We start from the raw sequence: 21423 nt of genomic DNA on the forward strand, positions 1-21423 counted from the left end.
CCAGGCTGGTAGATGGAAAGAAAAGGAGAAGGACTGGCATCAATGTCAAGTGTTCCATTCATTTCAATAGGAGTTACAGGTGTGTAGCTCTTCAGAGAAAGCCCTTAAATAGTTTTGCTGCCACAATCAAGTGAAAACTGAACCATGCAGTCTCCCTTTTCCCTTGCTCCTCCTGACAGCCAGGTGGACCCTGAGGTGCTTACAGCAATGCAGAACATCCCCAGATGACTGCAGGCATCCCAGTCACATTAAAAAGAGAATTAGGTGATCATTAAAATTTACAGTACACTTCTAACCTCTTTATACTTAGATGCTTGTTCTCTTGGCCCTGAAGTTATAACTAGTGGTATGTTGAGTCTAATAATGGCATTTTTTTTTTACTATTTCCCCCCCTCCTCCCCGTCCTGCTTATACAATTCAGTGCTGTGGAACAATGCCAGAGTAACAATCCACAGGCACCAATGTCCCTCAGCAGATAAAGAACAGCCAGTGCTGGCATTTCTTTCCCAGAAGTGTGTCCTTTTAGGTCCCCACAGCACATCTGGGAGGGATTGCTCTGAGCCTCTCTGGAGATGACTTCTCAAAACAATAGGATTTCTGGGAATTTGCAAAGGGGTTCTAACCCGTGGTACCAGTTGAATCAATCACCAAAAAGGAAATACTGGAGAATTTGTCCACAAAAAACAACCCTGAGTCAATAGGCCAAATACTTATTTCATCCCTTCCAACTGTAATGGTAAAGTGCTACTCTGCCCCTTCCTGCTGCTCAAAGGTCTTGCCATCCACAGGCAACATCAAAAGAACGATTTTGTTATTGTCACTAGTAACACGACTTTTTCAGTGACCCACAAAAGTAGAGCACCACAACACGTGCTTACCAATGGTCAGACCTCCACACATAGTCTAATGCATTTAGAAAACAAGTGTAACCAAGCTCATTTCTCTGTTTCAGGTTGTCTTAAAATCAAATTAAATAAATAAAAAGCTGAAATATTTTCACAGCTTTTGACTTCCCAAAGGTATATTTTATACATTAAGACAGTGACCATCCTAAACAGAGGAATCAGTGGCTACTACAGAGCTTGCTGCCTTTGGAACATCTGCTCTGATTTGCAAGTCCTTCAGATAGCAAAGGAAGCCAGAAAATAAAACCTTCAGTAATGGCTCATTTCCAAGCCCTTATGGACAGATCAGTGGCTGAGCACTGAATTTTCTTAGAGAGAAAGCAGGGCATCCTTGGCTGTCACTGTGCACAAAGGCAGGTAGTGACTGCGAGCTCAGGACTTGGTCTCAGACATCTGGGGGAGATCACCTGCTGCCCCTGCCTGAGCCACCTCAGACTTCAGCTCCCTTGGGGAATGGGAGTTGGTCAAAGCAACCCCCTGATGATGCAGTACGGCCTCACCTCTTCCAAGTAAATCATGCTTTAAAGAGACCTCTGGAGATTGTTCAGTCCAGTCCAGTCCTCTCCTTTAGGGTAAGACTGACCCTGCCTAAACTGCTCCTGAAATACCTTTGTACAACCTGACCTAAAGCCCCTCCAGTAAGCCAGGACCTACCATTTCTCCATGCCATCTTTTCCTGGGGTTACCTATTCCTCCTGTGGCAGTTTTACCCTAATGGCTAATCTAAATCTCTGGCTGGATTTTAAGTCCCAGACATTGTGCTTTCCAATGTAGATGTGTCATTCCCCTTTTCTTTTGCAGCTGGAAGCAGACAGACCCTGAACAATTAGGAGGCAAGAACACCCACAGGGAAGAGGTTATTTACATAAACAGGATCACAATGTGTGTGTGTTTATATATTTATTACTTACAAAAAATACTGCAATCTCTTTTATTTTCTAATTAAAAGACCCAGTTTGCCCTGCTGCACAATTGCTAAGCAGATTTAAAATGGGGACTTCAGTAGCTATTTTATGGCTAATCAAATGAGTAAATATAATGATCTGCTCCAATTCCCATTCTGATTACACAGTGTAGCTATTTCATTCCCTCAATAAGCTCCTTGCACCCAAAAAGAATAGTTTAACAAGCTTCAGAGCAGAATGTTAGGCTCAATTTCTCTAAAGGGTAATAGAGTGGGAGTGTCTGTATAATTAGCTTTGTTGGGCTCCCTCCCTCACTTTACAATACTTTCTATACAGAGCTTTCACTGTCTCTCCAGGTCTCCATGTTAAAGCAGAAAAATAATGCAGAGCACATTAGATTCATACTGGTTGCACAGAGGAGTTCTGGAAGATAAGAAAAGAGCTGGAGAAGTGCTAGCTCATTCAGCCCAAAAGGGCTCAAGTTTTAATTTAGCTTTTGCAATAAAAGCACACATGTTCACATACATAGCTTATTCATCTCTAATGTCCTGAACTCTTAGAGGTTTCTGAAAGTTAAGATCTGCCAGACTACTAACACACTGATCAAACCATAACATAAATCACTGAAGTACACTCAACAGTTTCTTCTCTGCATAGAACTTGAACTTAAATTAACAGCACACAATCTATAACGCAAAACATTACCTAACACATTTGGAAGAGTCTGATGTTGAATTCCCTTATAGAAAATAAATCTATTTGATATACTGATTTTTCACTGCAAGAAACGATTTTTTTACATAAGCAGGTAAAACTGTAATATTTTAGTGCTTGCAGAAGAATTTTCAGATGAAGATTTGGAAATCCCTTCTGAAGTCAGCCAGCCAGGTGGGATATGTGACTACTACCATCTCTACTTTACAGATGGGAAACTTAATGCTAGAAAAATTAAAAATCTTATTGAAAATAAAGGGTTGTGTCAGAGATCTGTGAGGAAAGGGAAAAGTACTCCAAAGTACTGTGGCTGCATTAGACCTCTCTCAAATCAGTCATCTTGTATCTCTCCTACCACTTTGTATTTGAAAGCACCAAAGTGCCATGGATACTGTCTTTGGAAGTCACACAAGAAGTCTGGCAAAGAGGGCAAAATCTAGTCAAATCATTTAAACCTGCAATGACTGAGGGGAAAAAAAAAATCAAAATCCCTCCAAAACAAACCAGAAAAAAGCAGGGTTCTACGGAAATTGCTCTGAAAGTTCCACAGCTGAATCACAGGCTTCACCTCTAATACACAAAATCCACAGTTGATCCATTGCTTCACAGTAAGTCAACAGCAAATAAAAAATAGAGTAACACAGGTCCAATAGCCACTTGCTTTTTTTTTTTTTTTGCATATAAGATCACCAATTTGCAGTTAGATAGCAACATTTGATCAGAAACAAACAGATACTGCACTTAAATATTTCAAATTCTCTGAAATAACTAAGTATCCCAGGAGCCTTGAAAAGAGACAGCTAAATTCTGAGTGGTACCAACAGGAGGAAAGATTGTTCTGTCTCTTCCATTGCTAGGAAAAAAAAAAACAAACAACCAAAAACAGGAAAAAAAGCAACAGGAAACCACCCTAGTGGGAGGTAAATGGAAAAAAATTGAGAATAAGGTGTGTCTGCCCCACCTCCGTGGGACTCCTTTGCCATGGGATGCTTTAAATTCCAGAGATTTACATGCATTCATAATGCAACTGGATGATCTAATGAAAGAAAAATCCCTGACTGAATATAAAGGAAGACATAATTTTTATCAAGCCAGTCTCTACGAGCAACAAATTCTTACATAAAGGGAAATATTCGGAGGCAGTGTTGCTATGAATTTGCACCACTCTTGTCTTCTTTCTTAGGTGTTCAGTAGGAAGAACACTAAGCTGGAGTGACCATTCATCTGACACAGGATGAACAAGTTCAGGTTTTTAATTTCAGGCCTATATACTCTGACAGAAGACAGAAAGATACTGAAAATCCAAGGCTTGAATTCCAATTTTTGATGCAGGCAGGTTCTTTTTCTAGAAACTAGACCTGAGATACTTCTGTCTTTACCAAAAACCCAGCACACAACCAACACTATAATGATATGAGTCAGAACAAAATGTCCTAGACTGAATACACTCCAGATGTGACTTCCTTCCAAGCTCAGTTGCAAACTACAAAGTCCTACAACAAGAGCATTTATTTGAGTCCAGGAAGCAGGATACCAAAATGCTTTTATCAAATAAGCCAAGCTGGAGCTGAAGCTGAGTCTTCACAACAGCCAGCATTTGAGATGTTCAAGAAAGCTTGAGAGGTAAATAAGATACTAAAAATTCCCCAAAGGATAGTCTTCCAGCAGTGAAACCACAGTCTATTCTGCATGCAAAAAGTCCAATTAACAGAGGGCCAGTCAACAGGATGTGACAGAATTAGGGCTGGATGCACTGGTACCTCTCCAGACAGTGCCTCTCCCAGGGAAATGGCAGTTCTGAGCACTAATCTTTACTGCCTCCCTTTTACCACACTGCACTTGTGTAGGGCACAACATTCCACTTGGGAAGCCAGTTCAAGCATCTTTGCAGAACAAGAGAATCACTTTCATATTTCCTTGAGTGGTAAGCTTACACTCCTGGGCAGGTGGAGCTTGTTAGCCCTTAAAGGCAACCCACCTACGTCCTGAGGACCTCGCTGCCACCGTCCAAGCTCGCTTGGCCCCGGCAGATGAACCTTAGGATTAAAGGGTGGGCTCAGTTCCGCGCACACTGTGTCTCACCTAAAAAATCCAATGCGCAGGCTGGAAGGTGTAAAGACCTTCCCCGGATCTTCGCTCGCGAAGATGGGCCATTATTTATTATAAGCTTACAGCTCCTCAGAGGTGAGTACTAGCAGATTGAGGGACCTGGTTTGGATGTATAGAGAATTCTTAAGCTGTTCTAGCAGAGAATAGCTTGAAAACGAAGAACAGCACCTTGATAAGTATTTCAAAGACAAACAGATATCTGCTTCAGTGTTGGCTCTACCAGCTTAGCTGCACAGAAAAGTGAAATGGCTGCACAAGCTTGCAAGGCTCAACATAAGCCTTGGTGAGAGATACTCTACCCCAATCCACCACGCTACCACCACAGAAGAGTGGAGAGAATAAAGACCCAGAGGTCCAGGTGCAAATACTATAGGGTCACGAATAGTACAACATCACCTATGCATCCTCACTGCACCAGGTACTGAACAATCACCTAAACACCTTACACTGAGCAGGTAGGCATGGAAATGTTTTTTTCCCTATTTAACTGAAGTGCCCAGAGGCACTAGACGGCTCAGTCAAGGTTGCACAACAGCAAGCAGGGGTGTGGGAGTCTCTGGGACACATCTACAACACAGTTCTGAGAAGAACTCACCTGTTTTGTTAACAGAAAGTCCAGGCTAGTGATGGATGCTTCAGACTGAGTATTTCTTTCCTCCTCACTCTTTCAGTGTAGCTTTAGTATCTTTAGTAAGCCAAGAGGAAACAACTGTAAAGTTGATGCCAATCAGTCCAGCCTGATCTTTCTCAGGGCCAAAGCCCCAAATTCCTTACCCGGCAAGGCTCTGACAGATGTATCTGAGAATCCTGCAGAGTGCAGCAAGGAAAGTCCCTTCAGGGCTCAAGCTGCTATTTTACAACAAGAGACATTTTTAGCCTATAATTTTATCTCTTCCATCTCTCCCCATTGCTTCAAATTAAAATAAACATGGACCAGGGCCTAGGATTTTATCTGTCACATATTGCTATCATTAAACACACTTGAAATGAGTGGGTTTAGTTCAAATAAAACTGTCTCTTCCCTCTCCCTTTTTCAGCTCAACAAACATAAAATAGGAAACTGCACTCCAATACATTCAAGAAGCAACACACGTTACATCATGAATAGATGATCCATCTGGCAAGCTGACACGGTAATAAGTTTGCTTAATTGTCAGGTCAGGCATATTACAGATCCAGTCTGTCAGTCCTTTTATTACAGCTCTGTACTGGGGAACTTCAACCTCCTTGCACTCTGCATGTATAGATGTGGTATGCATCCATATGGTATGAGCACACACACATGGACACATATGAAGTGTCACTTGGAAAAAGGAGATTAAATTAAAAAAGGAAATACTGAAGTCAAATAGCTCTTAGCAGCTGTATACATTTCAGTCTGGAATAATCACCCAAAGAAAGCAATGAGATATTTACATTTAATTTATTTGAAACTGGGCTGGTGAAAGCACTGATTATAGGGGATAATCCAGCACTGCCTCACAAGCAAAAGAGCCAGAGATCCTCAGATGTTCCCTCCATTTATACTTTTTAAGTGATCAGCCCATCATTTTGTTTTTGGCTCCATGCAGCTCCTATCATGCAGACGGTCTCCTGAGATTGTCCATATGTCCTCCTGAGAAATCACTGAGTACATTCAGCAAATGACTGAATTCGTCAAATGGATGCTTTGCCTTTAAAAAGCCCACAAAACAAAACAAACACCACCTTTTTCCTCCTTTGTGCCTTACCTCATCTTCTTCTCTCCATTAATGAGCTCAATTGTGAAGTGCTTTACTTACAGGAAGGCTTTAAGGTGTTCTGAAATACAATTTGTAGGAAGGACGCCAAATGTAAATTGTATTCTCTAGACCTGCATGCATTTGTGATTTTACATGAGCACGCACACATATGTTCAATATCAAAGCAGCAGGTGTTCTCTAAAGTTTTATTGCCGTTAGTTAGAAATGACCACATTACTCAACAGTGTCAAAGCCAAGTCTTGTCACAGGCAAGTCTTGCCAGAAAGCCTGATGGTTTCCAGTATTAAACAGCCCTGCTTTGGGGTGCCGGCTCTGGCTCTTCCAGAAACCTCCAAAACCTAACAGTGATCTACATTTACCCGAAAGAAGCACTTAACAATTGTATCCTCTGCGTGGTATCTCCATAGCTTTTTAAGAAAAGAGTGCTGTTGAGAGCACAGTAGCAGCTCTCTATCACTGGGGCTTCATAAAACACCATGACCTTCATGGCCACCCTATTCCACAGCCTGATCCCCTGTCTTGCACTCTGGACATTAGCTGATGATGAGGACTCCAGTCAAAATCTTTCCAGAAAAAGATTAATTAGAATCCAAAACAATATTTGCACTATCTCCCTGCTGAACTATACAGCGCTGAAAAAATCCAGCTGAACAACAGTAGTTTATCCATCACTGTTTAAGGCTGCAAAAGGGTTTTAACTGCAAAGATATTCCATGTAATGCACAGTTCATCCTTCTGCAAACCAGCACAGGAATCAACCCCACTACCTTCTCTTCCCCTCTTCATAATCACAGCTTGACACTGCATGTGCATCCAGGCTTTCTGCTGGATGGAAACAGGGCTGTGCCTCCCATCTTTCTTGAATTCCCCTTGGATCACAAGTTAGTGCTTTTGGAAGAAGGCACAAAAATTGCCTGAGACCTCAGGGTGACTGGAGTGATTGGTGTACACAATATGGCAATTCTTCACGGCTCTGAGCTCCCTGGGATAGGAATGGGCTCTCATTGACATCTTACAAATCATTCCAGAGTGGGTAACATACTCAGTCTCTTGTCAACCCAAAGATAAACAACAGTGCTACTTATGGCAGTACAGCGAAGTCTCTGACCTGGGTTATGCTGACAACCAGGTGAGACAATTGCAACCTACCTACCTTTATTTACACATAATGCCACGCAAACTGCACAATCTGCCCTTGTTCTTACTGTACTTACGCACATGAAACTACTTCCTTCCAAGTGAGGAATTCATTGTAAGACTCAAAATATTTTGTTTGGGCAGGGAGGAATCAGTCTTAGACTGCAAACATTGGCAGAAGTATTTAAAACTGCTTCAAAATCTCATTTTTATGGCCAGGTCCATTTTTTGTTTAGTTTTTGTTTTTAAATCTGTGGGAGAAGACAGTAATACTCATTGGACCAACACATTATTGATCTCCCATAGAAACAGCAGTTAGTTAAGAGTGCTCACTTTCAGCAGTGAAGCAGCATGTTAGTTTTATCTTGCTGTAATATTTTTTTTTCCATTTCTTCCTCTTTTACATACTCAGAGAAGTTTCCTATTCACTACTGAAACACCATATGGTGATAATATATGCTAACACAGGCACAGTGACACAGTCCACAAGCCTGCTATTGAGTAAAAGTTGACAACATAAGGTTGAGAGAATTGTAAGTGCTTCCAAGCCACAATAAATACGTCACCTAATTGCATTTTACTGTGATGCAAAGAAGTCTGAGTCAAGGAAGGAACTTCCTTACAATGAAACTGTAACAGCCTGGAGTAATTTACAGTTATTTGAAGAGCTATAGCAAGGATCTATCAATTCATGACTTTCAGATACAGGCTGGGTGTGGGTTGGGGATTTTTTTTAGACTAGGCAGCTTTAATACATAGAAAGAGACAATGCATTTCAGCATCACAGCCATCTCTCAAAAGGTTCCAGACAGGAAGGCAAAAGGCAATCAATAAGAGAAAATATAGACAGAGCCCCTCAAACCGTTCACAGACGCCTCTGCCTCTTACTTTAATGAACGAGGTTTTGAACTAGGAACATCTTGGAAACAATCCTGACATATGTTCAGGCTACAAATGTATCGTGTTTTTTTACATTTCTATAGGGCTCTAGATCCTTACAGGTGGCCCTGCCTGAAATGACGATGGGAACAGATCTGCCCTGCCTTTGCACTGGCCATCAAGGGTTCTAGGGAGAGGTTCTCCCTCCCTAGAGATAGGTTAAGGTAGAGTCTCATAAAAACACACCATGCACAACAGTACAGACCAGCAAATGACAACACTATCTCAGAAATCACTGATGTCTGCCCACTGATGTCTGCCCCAAGGTCCTGTTCTACAATAAGCTATGTAGCATGGTCTCTCTGTGCCTCAGTTCTCCCTTTGCAGAACAAAAGAATCAAACTTCTTCCTCCTCAGGGCACAATGCATGAAAAGTTGAAAATGTTCATGCAAACAGGCACCAGTAAACAATCAGGACTAATTTGGGAAGGTCACACTTTAAATGCCAGGGCTTCCCAGTGTGCTTGACCCTCTACCTTTCAAATGTATTTAGAAACTAAAACTGCAGAAGGTAGCTGCTCTTCTCTTCTAAAGAGCACAACTCAAGAGTATCTCCCATCAGCAGGATCTATGCCTGCCCTGCAATGGTCTCTGGATAGATTCGAGACAATTCAAAGGCATACCAAGGCAATGCCCTTCTTGTTGTGACTGTAATGCACAAACCACAGAGTCATCATTCCCACTTTGGTGGAAATGGCCTGGGGAATATGTCCAGCACAGGCCACAGTGGGAGCAAAGTCCCAAGTGATGTATTGCCATGCAGGTGTTTCTATAAGTTGCTGTGCTGTTCCCTTGGCTCTGAACTATTTCCTTTCCCCAGCAGAGAGGGAAGTGCAGCTGGTTCCTCCTGTGTGCAGAAGAGAAAAACACAACACAAAAGGAACAAAAACCATAGAGAGCAGAGCAAAGGAAGTCTGATTTCCTATGGACTTGTGTCTTGCGTCTTGAGCAGACTCTGACCCTTCCTGTTCTCATTTGTTACCTCTCCTGACTGCCCCTCCTGCTTCCCTTCTCCCCCAAGTATTAGCCTTGGCATTTGTGTGTGTATGTCAGCCAAACAACCCATGTTCAAGTCAGAGATGCTGGTTACAGTGCAGTCTGGAAGAGCAAAAGTTCAGATTGCCTGCAAGACACGTAGCAGGCTGGGAGCTCACTGCGCACATGTGCGGACAGGCCAGCCCGTGGGCCACAGAGAGGACAGCCAGCACCTCACTGCAGCTCCCCTGGACACGGATCTGAGTCCCTCCTGCCTGGCACCGAGTTCTTCACATGTATACCTGTCTCTTAGACCCACTTAAAAGTGGTCACAGAATTCAAACCATATGTGGGGAGCAGCCAACTGCTGGACATCGATGGGTGCAGAGTAGGAAAAATTAATCAACTTTGCTTTCGGTTCAAAACTCTCCAACTATTTCCTTGGCAGGCATTGGGCAGGAGAGCGGCTGCCACACGCGTGGGGAAATCGCCGCCTTGCGCCAGAGGACTAAGTTCAACTTCTAGCCACACACAGCTGGGAGGAAGAAACTTCCCACTTATGGAGTGCTGGGTAGATCAGAGAGTGATGATACAGGTCGAGGACACCACAACTTTCTGGGCCTGAAGCTTTGAATTCTTGTGGGTTTGCTGTCAAGGCATCACATCAAGAAGTCTGTTGACTGTAAATCACAAAACTGTAGCTGAGTATCAAACAACACCGTCCCACAGAAGAAACATAAGGGTTTTTATTTCCCCTGCTTGGTTCACTCACTCCAAGGCAGAGATGGATGCATTTCTCCATACCCAACACCTCCCTAAATCCTCCTGACAGGGAAGGTTCTCATGTACCTCTGCCCATCCACTCACATGGGCTATCAGAGGAGGATAAATCCATGACAGGGTGCCCATGTTGTGACCTCAGTTCCTCTGGTGACCCAGGCACAAACCAAGTCATTTGATCTCCCAGTGCCTTGGTTCCTCTCCTGCTCATGAGACAGCCAGCATACTTCCCTATTTCACAGGGCTGCTGTCATGGTGGTAAACCTGACGCCGCTGAAGCACTCAGATGCATCGACCCATGAAAGAACACAAGCAGAGTCTATGTCCCAACAAAACACAGGTCTCTGCCCTAGAGGCAGCTGCTCTTCTCTGGTTGGACACACGGACAGCTTGTGAAGTGTGTCGGGTCCCTTTGAGAAGAGTGCCAAACCACAGCGAGTGCCAAAAAGTGAGGATGGGGAAATGATGACAGGCTTCCTGAGATGATAGTATACAGTGCCTTGGTCCCGTGGTGGGGAAAAAGATACAAAACAAAACATAACAATAGGTAGAAGGCCTTGAATAGCTTTAGAGAACAACAGCTCTGCTCTCAACTACTCACAGCAAAACAATCACAAATGCAGAATGAGAAAAAGATCAAATTATGAGGTACTATTTGCTTTTTATCACTGTTCCCAAAGTAAATGTTTATCTTTATCCGCACACAAATTTGAGATGCCTGCACAGATTTTAAAGTCCAATATATCCAACACTAGTCATCATCTAAAGCTGTAGCCAAGCACGTAGGCAGGAAACCCAAATGGATGCAAAAAAAGAGAAAGGGGAAAGAGGAAAACAAAACCTTACTGATATTACTGTGAACTTGATTATATATCAGAAAAAAGAAACAGCAGGAGTAGTGCTGCTTTATTTTCACTCTGATGATAGTACAAGAGGAAGAAATAATACCCTGCAAAGGTCACTCTTATCCTGTTCATCTGTGACAAGCTGATAATCTGGGATCTCAGAAAACTTTCTTTAAAAATCTTCACGGACATGCTCTTATCAAAAGGATTAAGGTTTAATACATACCGGCAGATGCAACAGATTCAAGCATCTGCTAATCAGAGCAGAGTCAGTTCACTGCATTCACTGGCTGGAGCTGATGAGTAAAGGAAGGTTTCCCCTTCATATAGAGAAAGTGCACCCCTGGGGTGCTCCTAGAAAGCTTCAACCCTAGGACCATCTCAAACACCACCCATGCAGGGTGGGAATGCCTTTGGAGAGGGGAACCACAGGACGAAGGGCTTCTGGATACAGAGGCTTTGCTTTTTGAGGCTGGGAGGAACCTACTGAAATTACTCCAGACGTCCTTTTCTACTTTCAGTAATTCACAAGGATTTTGCAGACAGCACAAAGCCAGCATGCTGCAGCCAGAAGCAGGAGTGCAGCTCTCAGAGTTGACCCCATCTTTAAAACAGTCCATGCAATTCCTGATGTCTATGACAAACGTGTCACAGTCCACTGAGAATGCCCCAGGCAGTAGCCCTGCAGTGAGCCTGCACAAGCCCTCTGATGCTGCTACAAGTGTTGGAGCTCACCAGCTCAAGGCCAGCTTGGGCACACCTCTGTGAGACACTGTCATCCCTTTGCGCACACATGAGCCATCCAAGTCAGTGGCAAAATGGCAGCACTCACAGCCTTCAGAAAAAGCACTATGCAGCGCAGAAGCTCTGAAATAGTTGGATGGTCCTAGTAAAAGGTCATCAACCCTTTAGGATGGACAGGGGATGCTTCTCAGTTTCAGCAGATGGGTTTATTCCCAATGAGCCTCTCTGTTGTACAAGCAAATAGATTAAAAAGCCCAAAAAACCCAAAATGCACAGACTTCAAGTGAACAAATACACAGAACCCCTTGCAACTGGGAAAGCACTGCCTGGCTACCCTGCTGTGCTGCTGGATACAGAAGTCTCTTTGGCAAAGCTGTGCAGGTACCCACAGATTAGACATGCTCAGACCAGCAGAAATAGGCTAGGGAACTTTTATTTACTTCAAATATCATATGTGAGGATGGCAGAAGCTAAGCCATTGACTTCAGCCCAAACTGAACGTCTGAAACAGCCACATCCCCCCGAGTCCCATAACTGAGGAACCATAAAACTCTCTGTCACATGAATGCTACAGGAGGGAGGAATTAATTCTGAACCCACCACATCAATCTCAATCTGTTTGTACCCCTAAATTTTCTTTTTTAAAAGAAAGAAAAATATTCCTGACAACAACTGGGATGCCAGCAAACACTCCGTGGACTGCACTTGCAAAAAATCCTTTTGGTGCGTACCAACTTAAGCAGCCAAGCTCAGGCAAATAACAGGAACAATGAAAGTGACTCTGAGCCTGGACTAGCAAATTTGCACAGACTGTTTTGAGTACAGATTCAGCAATCTGGTTTTCACAGGGTCTCATAGCCCTGACCAAGAGCAATCATAAGGATCTTTCTCTAAGCTGGAGGAATGTGCTGCTCCTTGCTGAGTAGGAGGCTTTATTCATGGTTGGAGATACAGCTCTGCACAAACAAAGATAAAACACCCGAACTCTTAGCCATGCATTCCTGATACAGCTCTAAGTGGGGCACTAAAATTAGAAATTCACATAGAAGAGTCCTCCTAGGAGTCTTCAGCACTCAACATTTTGCCTTGTTCCATGGTTTGCCATCCTACAGCTGATACTGTTCAGTCCTGTTCCATCATTCTGAAAGAAAATACATCCATTGCCTTTTCACTGCTTTTATTATCCTCACCTGGTTGTCAGAAAAAGTGATGGAATAACAACCAGCGCTGTCAAACATTTAAATCCCTTTTAAACTCCAGTCATTACATGACATTATTTCCCAGTATGTTTGGAACGTAATGAAAATGTATCACTGATTTTTTAATTTACTTTACTTTTTTTATTGTTCTGTAGCTCACATTGAGAATAAGCTTCTTTTCCTTCCAAATATTGCTCACTTCTGCTGACAGTGTTGGATAGTGGTAGATGTCTAGTACTAGGGGCAATGACACAGAGGCAGGGACACAGGCATAAACCCTCACATATCTTGCCTAACTCTGCCTTAATTTTCCCCATCTGTTAGATGAAAAAAATTAATTTCTTTCTCTTTTCCACTACCTGTACAACCACATCACCTTCAAACCAGACCACAGTTTCACACTGCTATGTGCCATACACATGGGTAGTAAGAGGCAATTCACACTGAAGAGGTTCCAGGCTACAAGGACAGAAGAGATTTTGAGAGGAAGCAATGAGGAAATGCTATGTTCAAGGTAATTTAACACAGTGGTGGCAGCTGGGAATGAAACAGGTCTTCAGAGTGCCAGCCCACTTCCCTCCAGATCAAGGTACCACTGAGAACTGTACACAAATGGATTTCATCTTGACCATGATGCATGGTCAAACAAGTTTTTTGCTATTTAAATACTTCACAAATATTGGCAACACAGTATTTGCTTTTAAAAAAATATTAAATACCTCCAGACCAGGTACATCTTATTACTTGGTACACCTCCCACAAAGTGCTATTTTGCCAAACAGATATTCTGTTGGAAATTTGGGATAAAACTCAAGAGTTTCAGAAGGTAGGTGTCCAATTCCAGACCAAGCAATCAGCGTTCAATACATAATTCACAGCAGGGGCAAGAAATCCTGAGCTTACGTGTGCTGCTATTTCCAGTATTTCATTTTCACAGTCTCTGCTGGAAGTCCTCTCTCCAACGCCACAAAGTTTTCTTGTTTTTCAAAAAATGCAAACATTTATTTTATGGGCTGAAATTTGGCTTTTTTTTTTTTCTTAAGCTCTTGTTGAACTGATGTCTTAAGCAAGGATTTAAGCAGAACAGATAAAAACTGGGAAAAATACCATTTAAGAGAGGAGCCAGATGACTGCAGCATTCACCAGGCCTCTGCTCAGGGGTTCACACAATTTAGGACTAGCTCCTGTTCCCATCCACAAAAGTTATGCACCTCATGTCTTGTCTTTTACTAATGCCTCCTTTTACTAATGAAAGACACAGTGGGTTCTCTGCCTCTGAACTTTCCAATGCGTTCCTGAAATTTAGAAGGTGTTATATGTACACAGAAACACACTGCAGCTACACAAGAGGAGCTCTGTGCTTTACTCATCACACTAGCACTTCCAAGCTTTACCAAGTGAGAGGAAAATATTAATTAGATCTTTTTCATAGTGCATCTGCAGTTCTTCAAACAATACCCAAGGCAAGCTAAATCTCACATGACACTGCAGTCACTGTAATTTTGAGATCATGTTGGTCATCTTCTCCGTTCCAATTCATTGTATCAGAGGGCTGGAACTCGTCATGATGGTGAAGGTCACACAGGTCCTTTCTAAAACTTAAGCTCAAGCAGAACTCTTTGAATATGGTCTCTCCTACAGCACCTCACACGACAGAAAACATCCTTAGATGCTGCTGTGTTGAGGCTAAAAATGATGATTTAGTCTTGTAATTTTCCCTGCTTTTAGAGATGTGCAATTTTCAAAGGTAAAGCCTGCATTTTAATCACTTCTGACTGGTTCTGTGATTCAGAGAGACTTTCACTTGCAAGACATGGATTCAGCCTGGCTCTGAGGTTATAGTGATTGAAAGCTACCCACGTGTTATTGATGGCCAATATGAAAATATCAGTGGCTAAAAAACCTCTGCTGCAGGGGACTCTCTCAACAACTGCCTCAAGACAGAGACAAGAACTTTCCAAACACAAAACCTGAGAGAATCTTTCACTTTGAGGTTTAGAGACATTGAGGTTGACTCCTGCAGGGATACCCGACTTGCAGAAGGATCCTATCCCACCAATCCTGCTGATATGTGAAGGAAAGGTGTTTTCTGCTCCATAAAGGATCCATGTTGAGAAAATGCTTTTCAAACTCATCACTTCAGAGGAGAGGGCAACACAGCTCTGCAGTACAGCAACATCCTACCTTCTCTTACCATTGCATGGGAAGCAGCCATCAGCCACCTTTGCTTTCCAACTCAGCTGCCTTCAGTTAGGCAGGACCATCGGATACAAGGAGGGTACTGCTGACCATAGGTGTCCAAATTCTGTCCCTACCTTCTATTAATTGTGGTCATTTTAAGCTCATGGCAGTGTCCTTGTCACCAACCCAGGACAAAAAAATTGTTTTTAGAGTGACACCCAGGTAAGCAATGCAGGGATGGTGCAGAAATTCAAAGCAGGCCTGCTGGCTAAGGGACATTGTCTGGGATTGGCCCACCCATTCTGAGAAACATTATGGACTTTCCAGACCTACTGCAGAGAGCACACATCTCTCTGTGTCAGAGGCACCTCCTGGTGCAGTGTGTCTCTTTGCAATCTTGAACTCATACCAAGGATCAATAGAGCTTCCCTTCCCTCTGTGTGAATTTATGCCAATGGGCAGGGTATGTTAAACAAACTGTTTGTCATTACCCTGCTATCACTCCTACTCCCCTGAGAGAGGACTATGTTACCATTTAGCTTATGTTGCTTTAAAACTGTCTTGAAGATAATATAAAAGAGGAACCTAACAATAAAATTTCTCTTATTCCAGAATAGGAATATCCCCAAGGGCAAGGTATTCCTATAAAATTATTATAATGCTTTAACCGCATAAGCACAACTGAAAATGTCTTCTCTGACAACAAGTCGTAACTCTATTTTCCTATCTGCAGCCATTAACCTGATAAATTTGGGAAGGTCAGCTAAGGTGTAATCCAATAAATGTGCTCATGTTCTGAGTAAGTACCTTACAATTTGCAGCCTAATCTATTATCCTACTATAAGACCATCAAATGACTCACCAGTTTTAATACTTAGTACAGATCAAACAAAAGAAAATATCAAAGCTTTATGTTCTAGTTCCACCTTTCAAGGACTTGTTTGAGTATTCTTTAATTACAGCAGATGATACATCCAACTCTGGCATTTTCTTTCTCTAACAGCTCAAGTTAAAAGTTGCTGTAGCTGCACTTTTCACAGGACATCATTATGTTAACCAGTAAGTCCTGAAAAGCCTGATAAACTGAACAAAAGAAATTAGGATTTGATCCTAGAGTTTAGCTTCTTCTGCCCACCGAACTGCACAGTGTGTAATGCACCTGGGACACTCACCATCCTGGGTAAGGGGGGACAAATCTGCAGAGCCCCCACCTGAGCTGTGGGCAAAAAGCCATGGGAACGAGCATGTGCCCCAAGCAGCACATGTCATCTTGGAAGGTGATGCCCAAACTTGGGCTATGACTTAAAATCTTCCAGAAACTCAAATGCTTCTACAGAAGTTTGCAACAGAATGCTGTGAATTTTTTATTTATCTTTTTTAATGGTAAAAGTGTAAAATAAAAGTGAAAAAAACAACCTATTCACAGAACCCCAGATCACAAAGGAAGAAGTATCAGGAGGCAGTCATCAGCAATGTCAGCGAACTGCAAATGCTCAGCAAAATGGGCACAGAATTTACTACAAAGATATTGGAGCTGACCAGGGGCATTGACAATGCACAGGTGGAGCACAAATGTGTTTCAGTTAACTCTCAACAGTGTTCTGACACTACAAAGCATTTCCCAGTAATAGTGTGCATTTGTGTGTGCTTGGCCCACATAAACAAAATGAACATGGGCTATTCAAAGCAGTGCGTGAGCAGAACTTGTCTCATTTATCGCAACAACAAAAACTCACTGGGAAAAGGACTGAATTGTATCTGGTTTACATTGTTGCTCTTTTTGACTGACTAACCCAAATTAGACTGTTTTCAAGGACAAGTCTGTAATTTTATGCAATAACTGTGCACATGCTGCTAGAATGAAAGAAGAGTTTAACAGGGAGGTCCCTGCAGAAGGGATGGGAAACTCAGAGCCTCAGTGGCAGATGGACACTTCCAAAAGTGCACAAATCTAATTTCACTTTGCTTTTGCTCAGTTCACAGACTTAAACATGTGCAATTCTAAACAGACTCTGATCACTACTTTAGTTCTGCTCCAAAAGTATCGGTTCTCAGCTACTTAAAAGAAATGCAGCAATGAAATGAACCAAAAAAGCCACAAACCAAAGAGAAGGTTTATATGGGTGTGTGCCCATCACTCACCTATCCCTTTGATACTTTCGACTTCAGGGGTTTAGTAAGATTAATACAGCATATATATAGCTGCATACATCCCTACAGACATTTAAGAAATGAGACCAGTCATGAAATTAGGAAGGAAAAACAAGGCACAACTGGGCACAAACATATCTGGGATGATTTTATGAGATTTTATGAGATCCCAAGAATTGCCCTGTTTTAAAGTGCCACCAGGGTGTCACCACTTCCTCTGATAGATAGATGACATCTCATCAGAACTTAAATAGCTCCACTCAAGCACTACCTAGGATGAGTGACAAAAATTAGCCGAGCCACTGACACCCCTGCAGTCCTCGTCTAGACACAGCAGAGAAGTGTGAATTCCTGTCTGCCTTGCTGGGCTACAGCCACCCTGACAGCTGAGCTATGGTCCAAGCCACTTCATCGCCACTGATTAGATGACAAAAAACAAAAGAAAACAACTTGAGACACAAATATCTGGATCCTTCTGGTGGCATGACAGATAAAAGTTAACAAAACAGAAAAATGACAAGAAAATAAAAGCAAAGAAGTACTTATGAACTGAGCAGGTTTTAATTCACAAGCTATTGTTGGTTGAAAGTTGAGGAGAATGAAATGCCAATTTTGCAATGCCAGTATTTCTCTAACAGTCTCCGTGGCAATCTAACAATCGGGATCAGAGGCCCTTCGCTCAGAGGTGCGGCAGCTTTTGAGCCGGTGCCCCCTCAGAGCAGCTGCGCCCTTCTCCCCATTGACAGCCACATCTGGATGCTATCAGGAGGAACTGGCATGCCTGCTCGCAACAAATACCAAGCAGTTAGCAAATTGACTCCAGAAGTCGATGCTGGCCCCTTTCCCACTCTCTGTTTATGCAACGTGCCACTAACCTGTTGGGTCCGAGGTTTGTATGGAGAGCTGCTCTCCAGGTCGGCCAGGATGCTGGTCAGAGAGTCAATTTCTGCATCTAAACTGGACCGCCTCTCTTCAAGCGTCTTGCCACCAGGATTCACCTTAAAGAAGAAAAAAATTCCAGTTATTCAAACCACTTGGCCTGGTACATGATTTCTTACTCATAGAGCTGCGACCATGTCCATCAATAACTTGCAGAGACAAACAGGCTGAAATGCTATAGTTCCCTCCAGAATAAGCAGTAAGCCTCCATCTCACAGGGATTTATGCTGCTTTGGGGCTTTTCTTCTTGTATTTCCCACAATGGGAAATGTGAATGAAATACACTGTGTTAAACTGACTTGGAGGATTAACAATTCGGCAATTCGCTGCTGAGGTGAAGAGGCAGGACACCAAGAATACCCATCTGGGAAAACATAGCTGGGGACAGGTTGAACAGGATCCAGAACCTGGATCCTGAGAGCATCTCCTCTGCCACGTCCCCCTCCCAGGCAAAGCACAAAGAAAGAAGAGCTGCCCTAGTGCCAGCCACAGAGAAGCCATAGTGGTCAGCGACCACCCACATGCACCTATTCTTATTCTAAATCAATTCCTGGTAACTGTACCTGTCTGATTCAACACTTCTTCACAAATTCCATCTGAAAAATGAGCCCCTTCAAGGAAGAGTGGAAAGGTTCAATCCATTTCTAGCAGATTCAAGGTGAAGGGTGTGATTTGCAATAAGCAGTCACAAAATAGCATAAATAAGGTCCCTGTAAAAAGGCTATTGTGCAGGAAACCCCAGAAAAAAATGACAACATGCAGCCAGGACCCTTTCTAATTCAACACATTTTGCTTTCTCTATGCTTTCTCTATGCCCAGCCCCACTTGTACCCAGACTGGTAGGGACACTCCCTTGGAGGGGAAGAGACACGAATTTTCACCACCAACACCCACCTCAAAAAGTAAAACCCAAGTCTCAGCACTACAGGAGTGCATGTGACCCCTAAGACACTATTCAAGGGCTGCACCGCAAGCCCTGCTAGAATAAGTATTTTAAAAGAGGACTCGTTCACATGCTTTGTTTTTGATCAATTAACCTACTCCAACACTTCTGGAAAGGACCTCTGCACTGTACAGCCCAACCCAACAGTGGTACATCCTGACAGGGCACAAAGGCAGGTATAGACTAGGAAACATCTTCCTCTTTAATGTTTTCAGTGCTTTGGAAATTAGGCAGCTCCATTAGGAATGTGAAATTTAAGAAAAGCAGCTAAGGATCCCTACAGTGTTGGAAGTAGGTGCCAGGAGCCAGCCCCACTAAGCCAGCCCACAATATCAGGGCATGCACAGAAATCAAAGTTCTTGAGTCAAAGGAAATATTACACTGAAAGTCTTCTCTCAACATGAGTTAATTTTCTTCTGTCTTTCCATTTTTTACTTATCTGCAGAGTCTCTCCACGTATGTGCAACCACAGAGTTCAGTGCAGAAGAGCTCATTCAGAGCTTGACGACTTCAATAATAAAAATACCAAAGAATTACCTAACAACTCACCTAATTTCAACTGCAAAGCCTGTTCAGACCATACCAGCACCTCCCCACAGACAATCCAGCTCTGTTTGCCTTCACTCTCACCAAGTCACTTCAATTTTCCAAGCCAAAAATTTGCCTTTTCCTTTGGCTCACTGGCTGTTCCAGATAGTTTTTATTTAAATTTCATTTCAGGAGTATTTGATCATTACCTGTTTTACAGAACTCCCCAGTCATCAATCTGACATATAAGTGGCAAGTTGGTCAATGAGAGACAGGTTATGTAAAGTAGACAGGCTATTTGTTGGCCAAACTTATACGTGCTGAGGCATTCATTAGTTCCTAATGATTATTAAATTTTATTGGATTACAGTAAATTTGGCTTGACTAACAAGAAAATGGAAGCTCCTATGTGCTTTATGTAAGAACACCACATTTAAAAGGCTGAGAGTCAGGTTAGAAACTATTTAAAAACTCGACTCTTCTTGCCTATTTTTATTATAGAGCCAAAGTCTTTCCATCCAAACTATTGTTCAAAAAAAGAGAAATATTTTTCACAGGAATTACCCCAGACCCTTACTCCTGGTTAACTGTAGGCACCTGGATTTTTATATCTCCAAAAGTACAATTTCCTTTCCACTTCATGGCTCTTGTTTGGTTTTTCTCCATCCTCCAAGTTGTTGGTCTATAACTGCCACAGGCTTCCCAGACAGAAAAACTGTGACTGCTCCACTCCAGCGAATTTTTAAGCCAAGCAGCCAAAAGTCAGCCTGGAAAGGAGAGGGGAGATGCAAAGGGCATCCAAGACCCCAGCATGTGTGAGGTGATAAATCAAGGGAATGACAGACCCAGGAATAAACCTGGAGTACACACAGGACCTGCTTGGCACCCTGGTCCTGGAGAGAAGGGATGGTGGTAGATGAGAAGATCAGCCAATTTCATTTCTGCTTCTTAGCATTTCTGGGCCATGTTATTCCCAGGTTCTCATTCCCCAGAACAATTATGCAATAGCTGACTAGCAAACACTGCAGAACAAGTTGTAAGGTTGTAAAAGTTAAATGTCCTTAGGAAACCTAGAAAAATAAAATAAAATAGAATGGAAACATCTCTATTGATTCTGGGCTCTGTAAAAGATTTATTTATTCAATTAAAACATAATCAACATAGATTAAAAGCCCAGTTATACAAATGTTGGAGCACAATGCAGTACAAAAGTGCCAACAAATAACACTACCGATATGTGTCAGGGCCTAATAGGACAGGAATGGACTTTGGAGACATTTAAGAAATGGTAATCTGTGCAAAGACAGATTCCTGCTTGTTTCCTCTTCCCCATGTCCACAGATCTTGCATCTGCTCTCTTCCCATAATGCTCCATATTCAACTGAAGGATTTGCTGCATGGGGAAACAGGAGAAGCGTTTGCAACACCAACTTCAGCAACAGAGGGTTAAGTTATTTCTCTTCCCATGCTCTTTGTCATGACGTTGCTATAAAAGTTTTATGATATTGTTCTGGAACAAAACCCAAGCACCAGGTCCCAAAGCACAACAGGTTCACACAGACACGGCTCTGCTCTGAGGAACCCAGACTGGTTAAGCTCACGACCTCGCAGATACAAACACCGGAACCAGAAAGAACTGCTAATTCTATTTCTGTCTGGATTTATGGCATTGTTGCAGACATGTCGC

The 21423-nt window shown here is 42.6% G+C and overlaps 1 protein-coding gene across 12 annotated transcripts in view; it reads right to left on the reverse strand.

Annotated features, from left to right (window-relative positions):
• LPP (LIM domain containing preferred translocation partner in lipoma) overlaps positions 1-21423 on the reverse strand; it is a 333675-nt gene that overhangs the window by 147262 nt on the left and 164990 nt on the right. For all 12 annotated transcript variants that reach the window (XM_050308804.1, XM_050308807.1, XM_050308803.1 and 9 more), the window contains one exon: positions 18202-18324. In XM_050308804.1, the coding sequence (XP_050164761.1) occupies positions 18202-18324 (123 nt within the window). The remainder of the gene's footprint in view (positions 1-18201; positions 18325-21423) is intronic.

Source organism: Myiozetetes cayanensis, unplaced genomic scaffold (genome assembly GCF_022539395.1).
Source record: "Myiozetetes cayanensis isolate MyiCay16 unplaced genomic scaffold, myiCay2020 scf13, whole genome shotgun sequence".
NCBI lineage: Eukaryota > Metazoa > Chordata > Aves > Passeriformes > Tyrannidae > Myiozetetes > Myiozetetes cayanensis.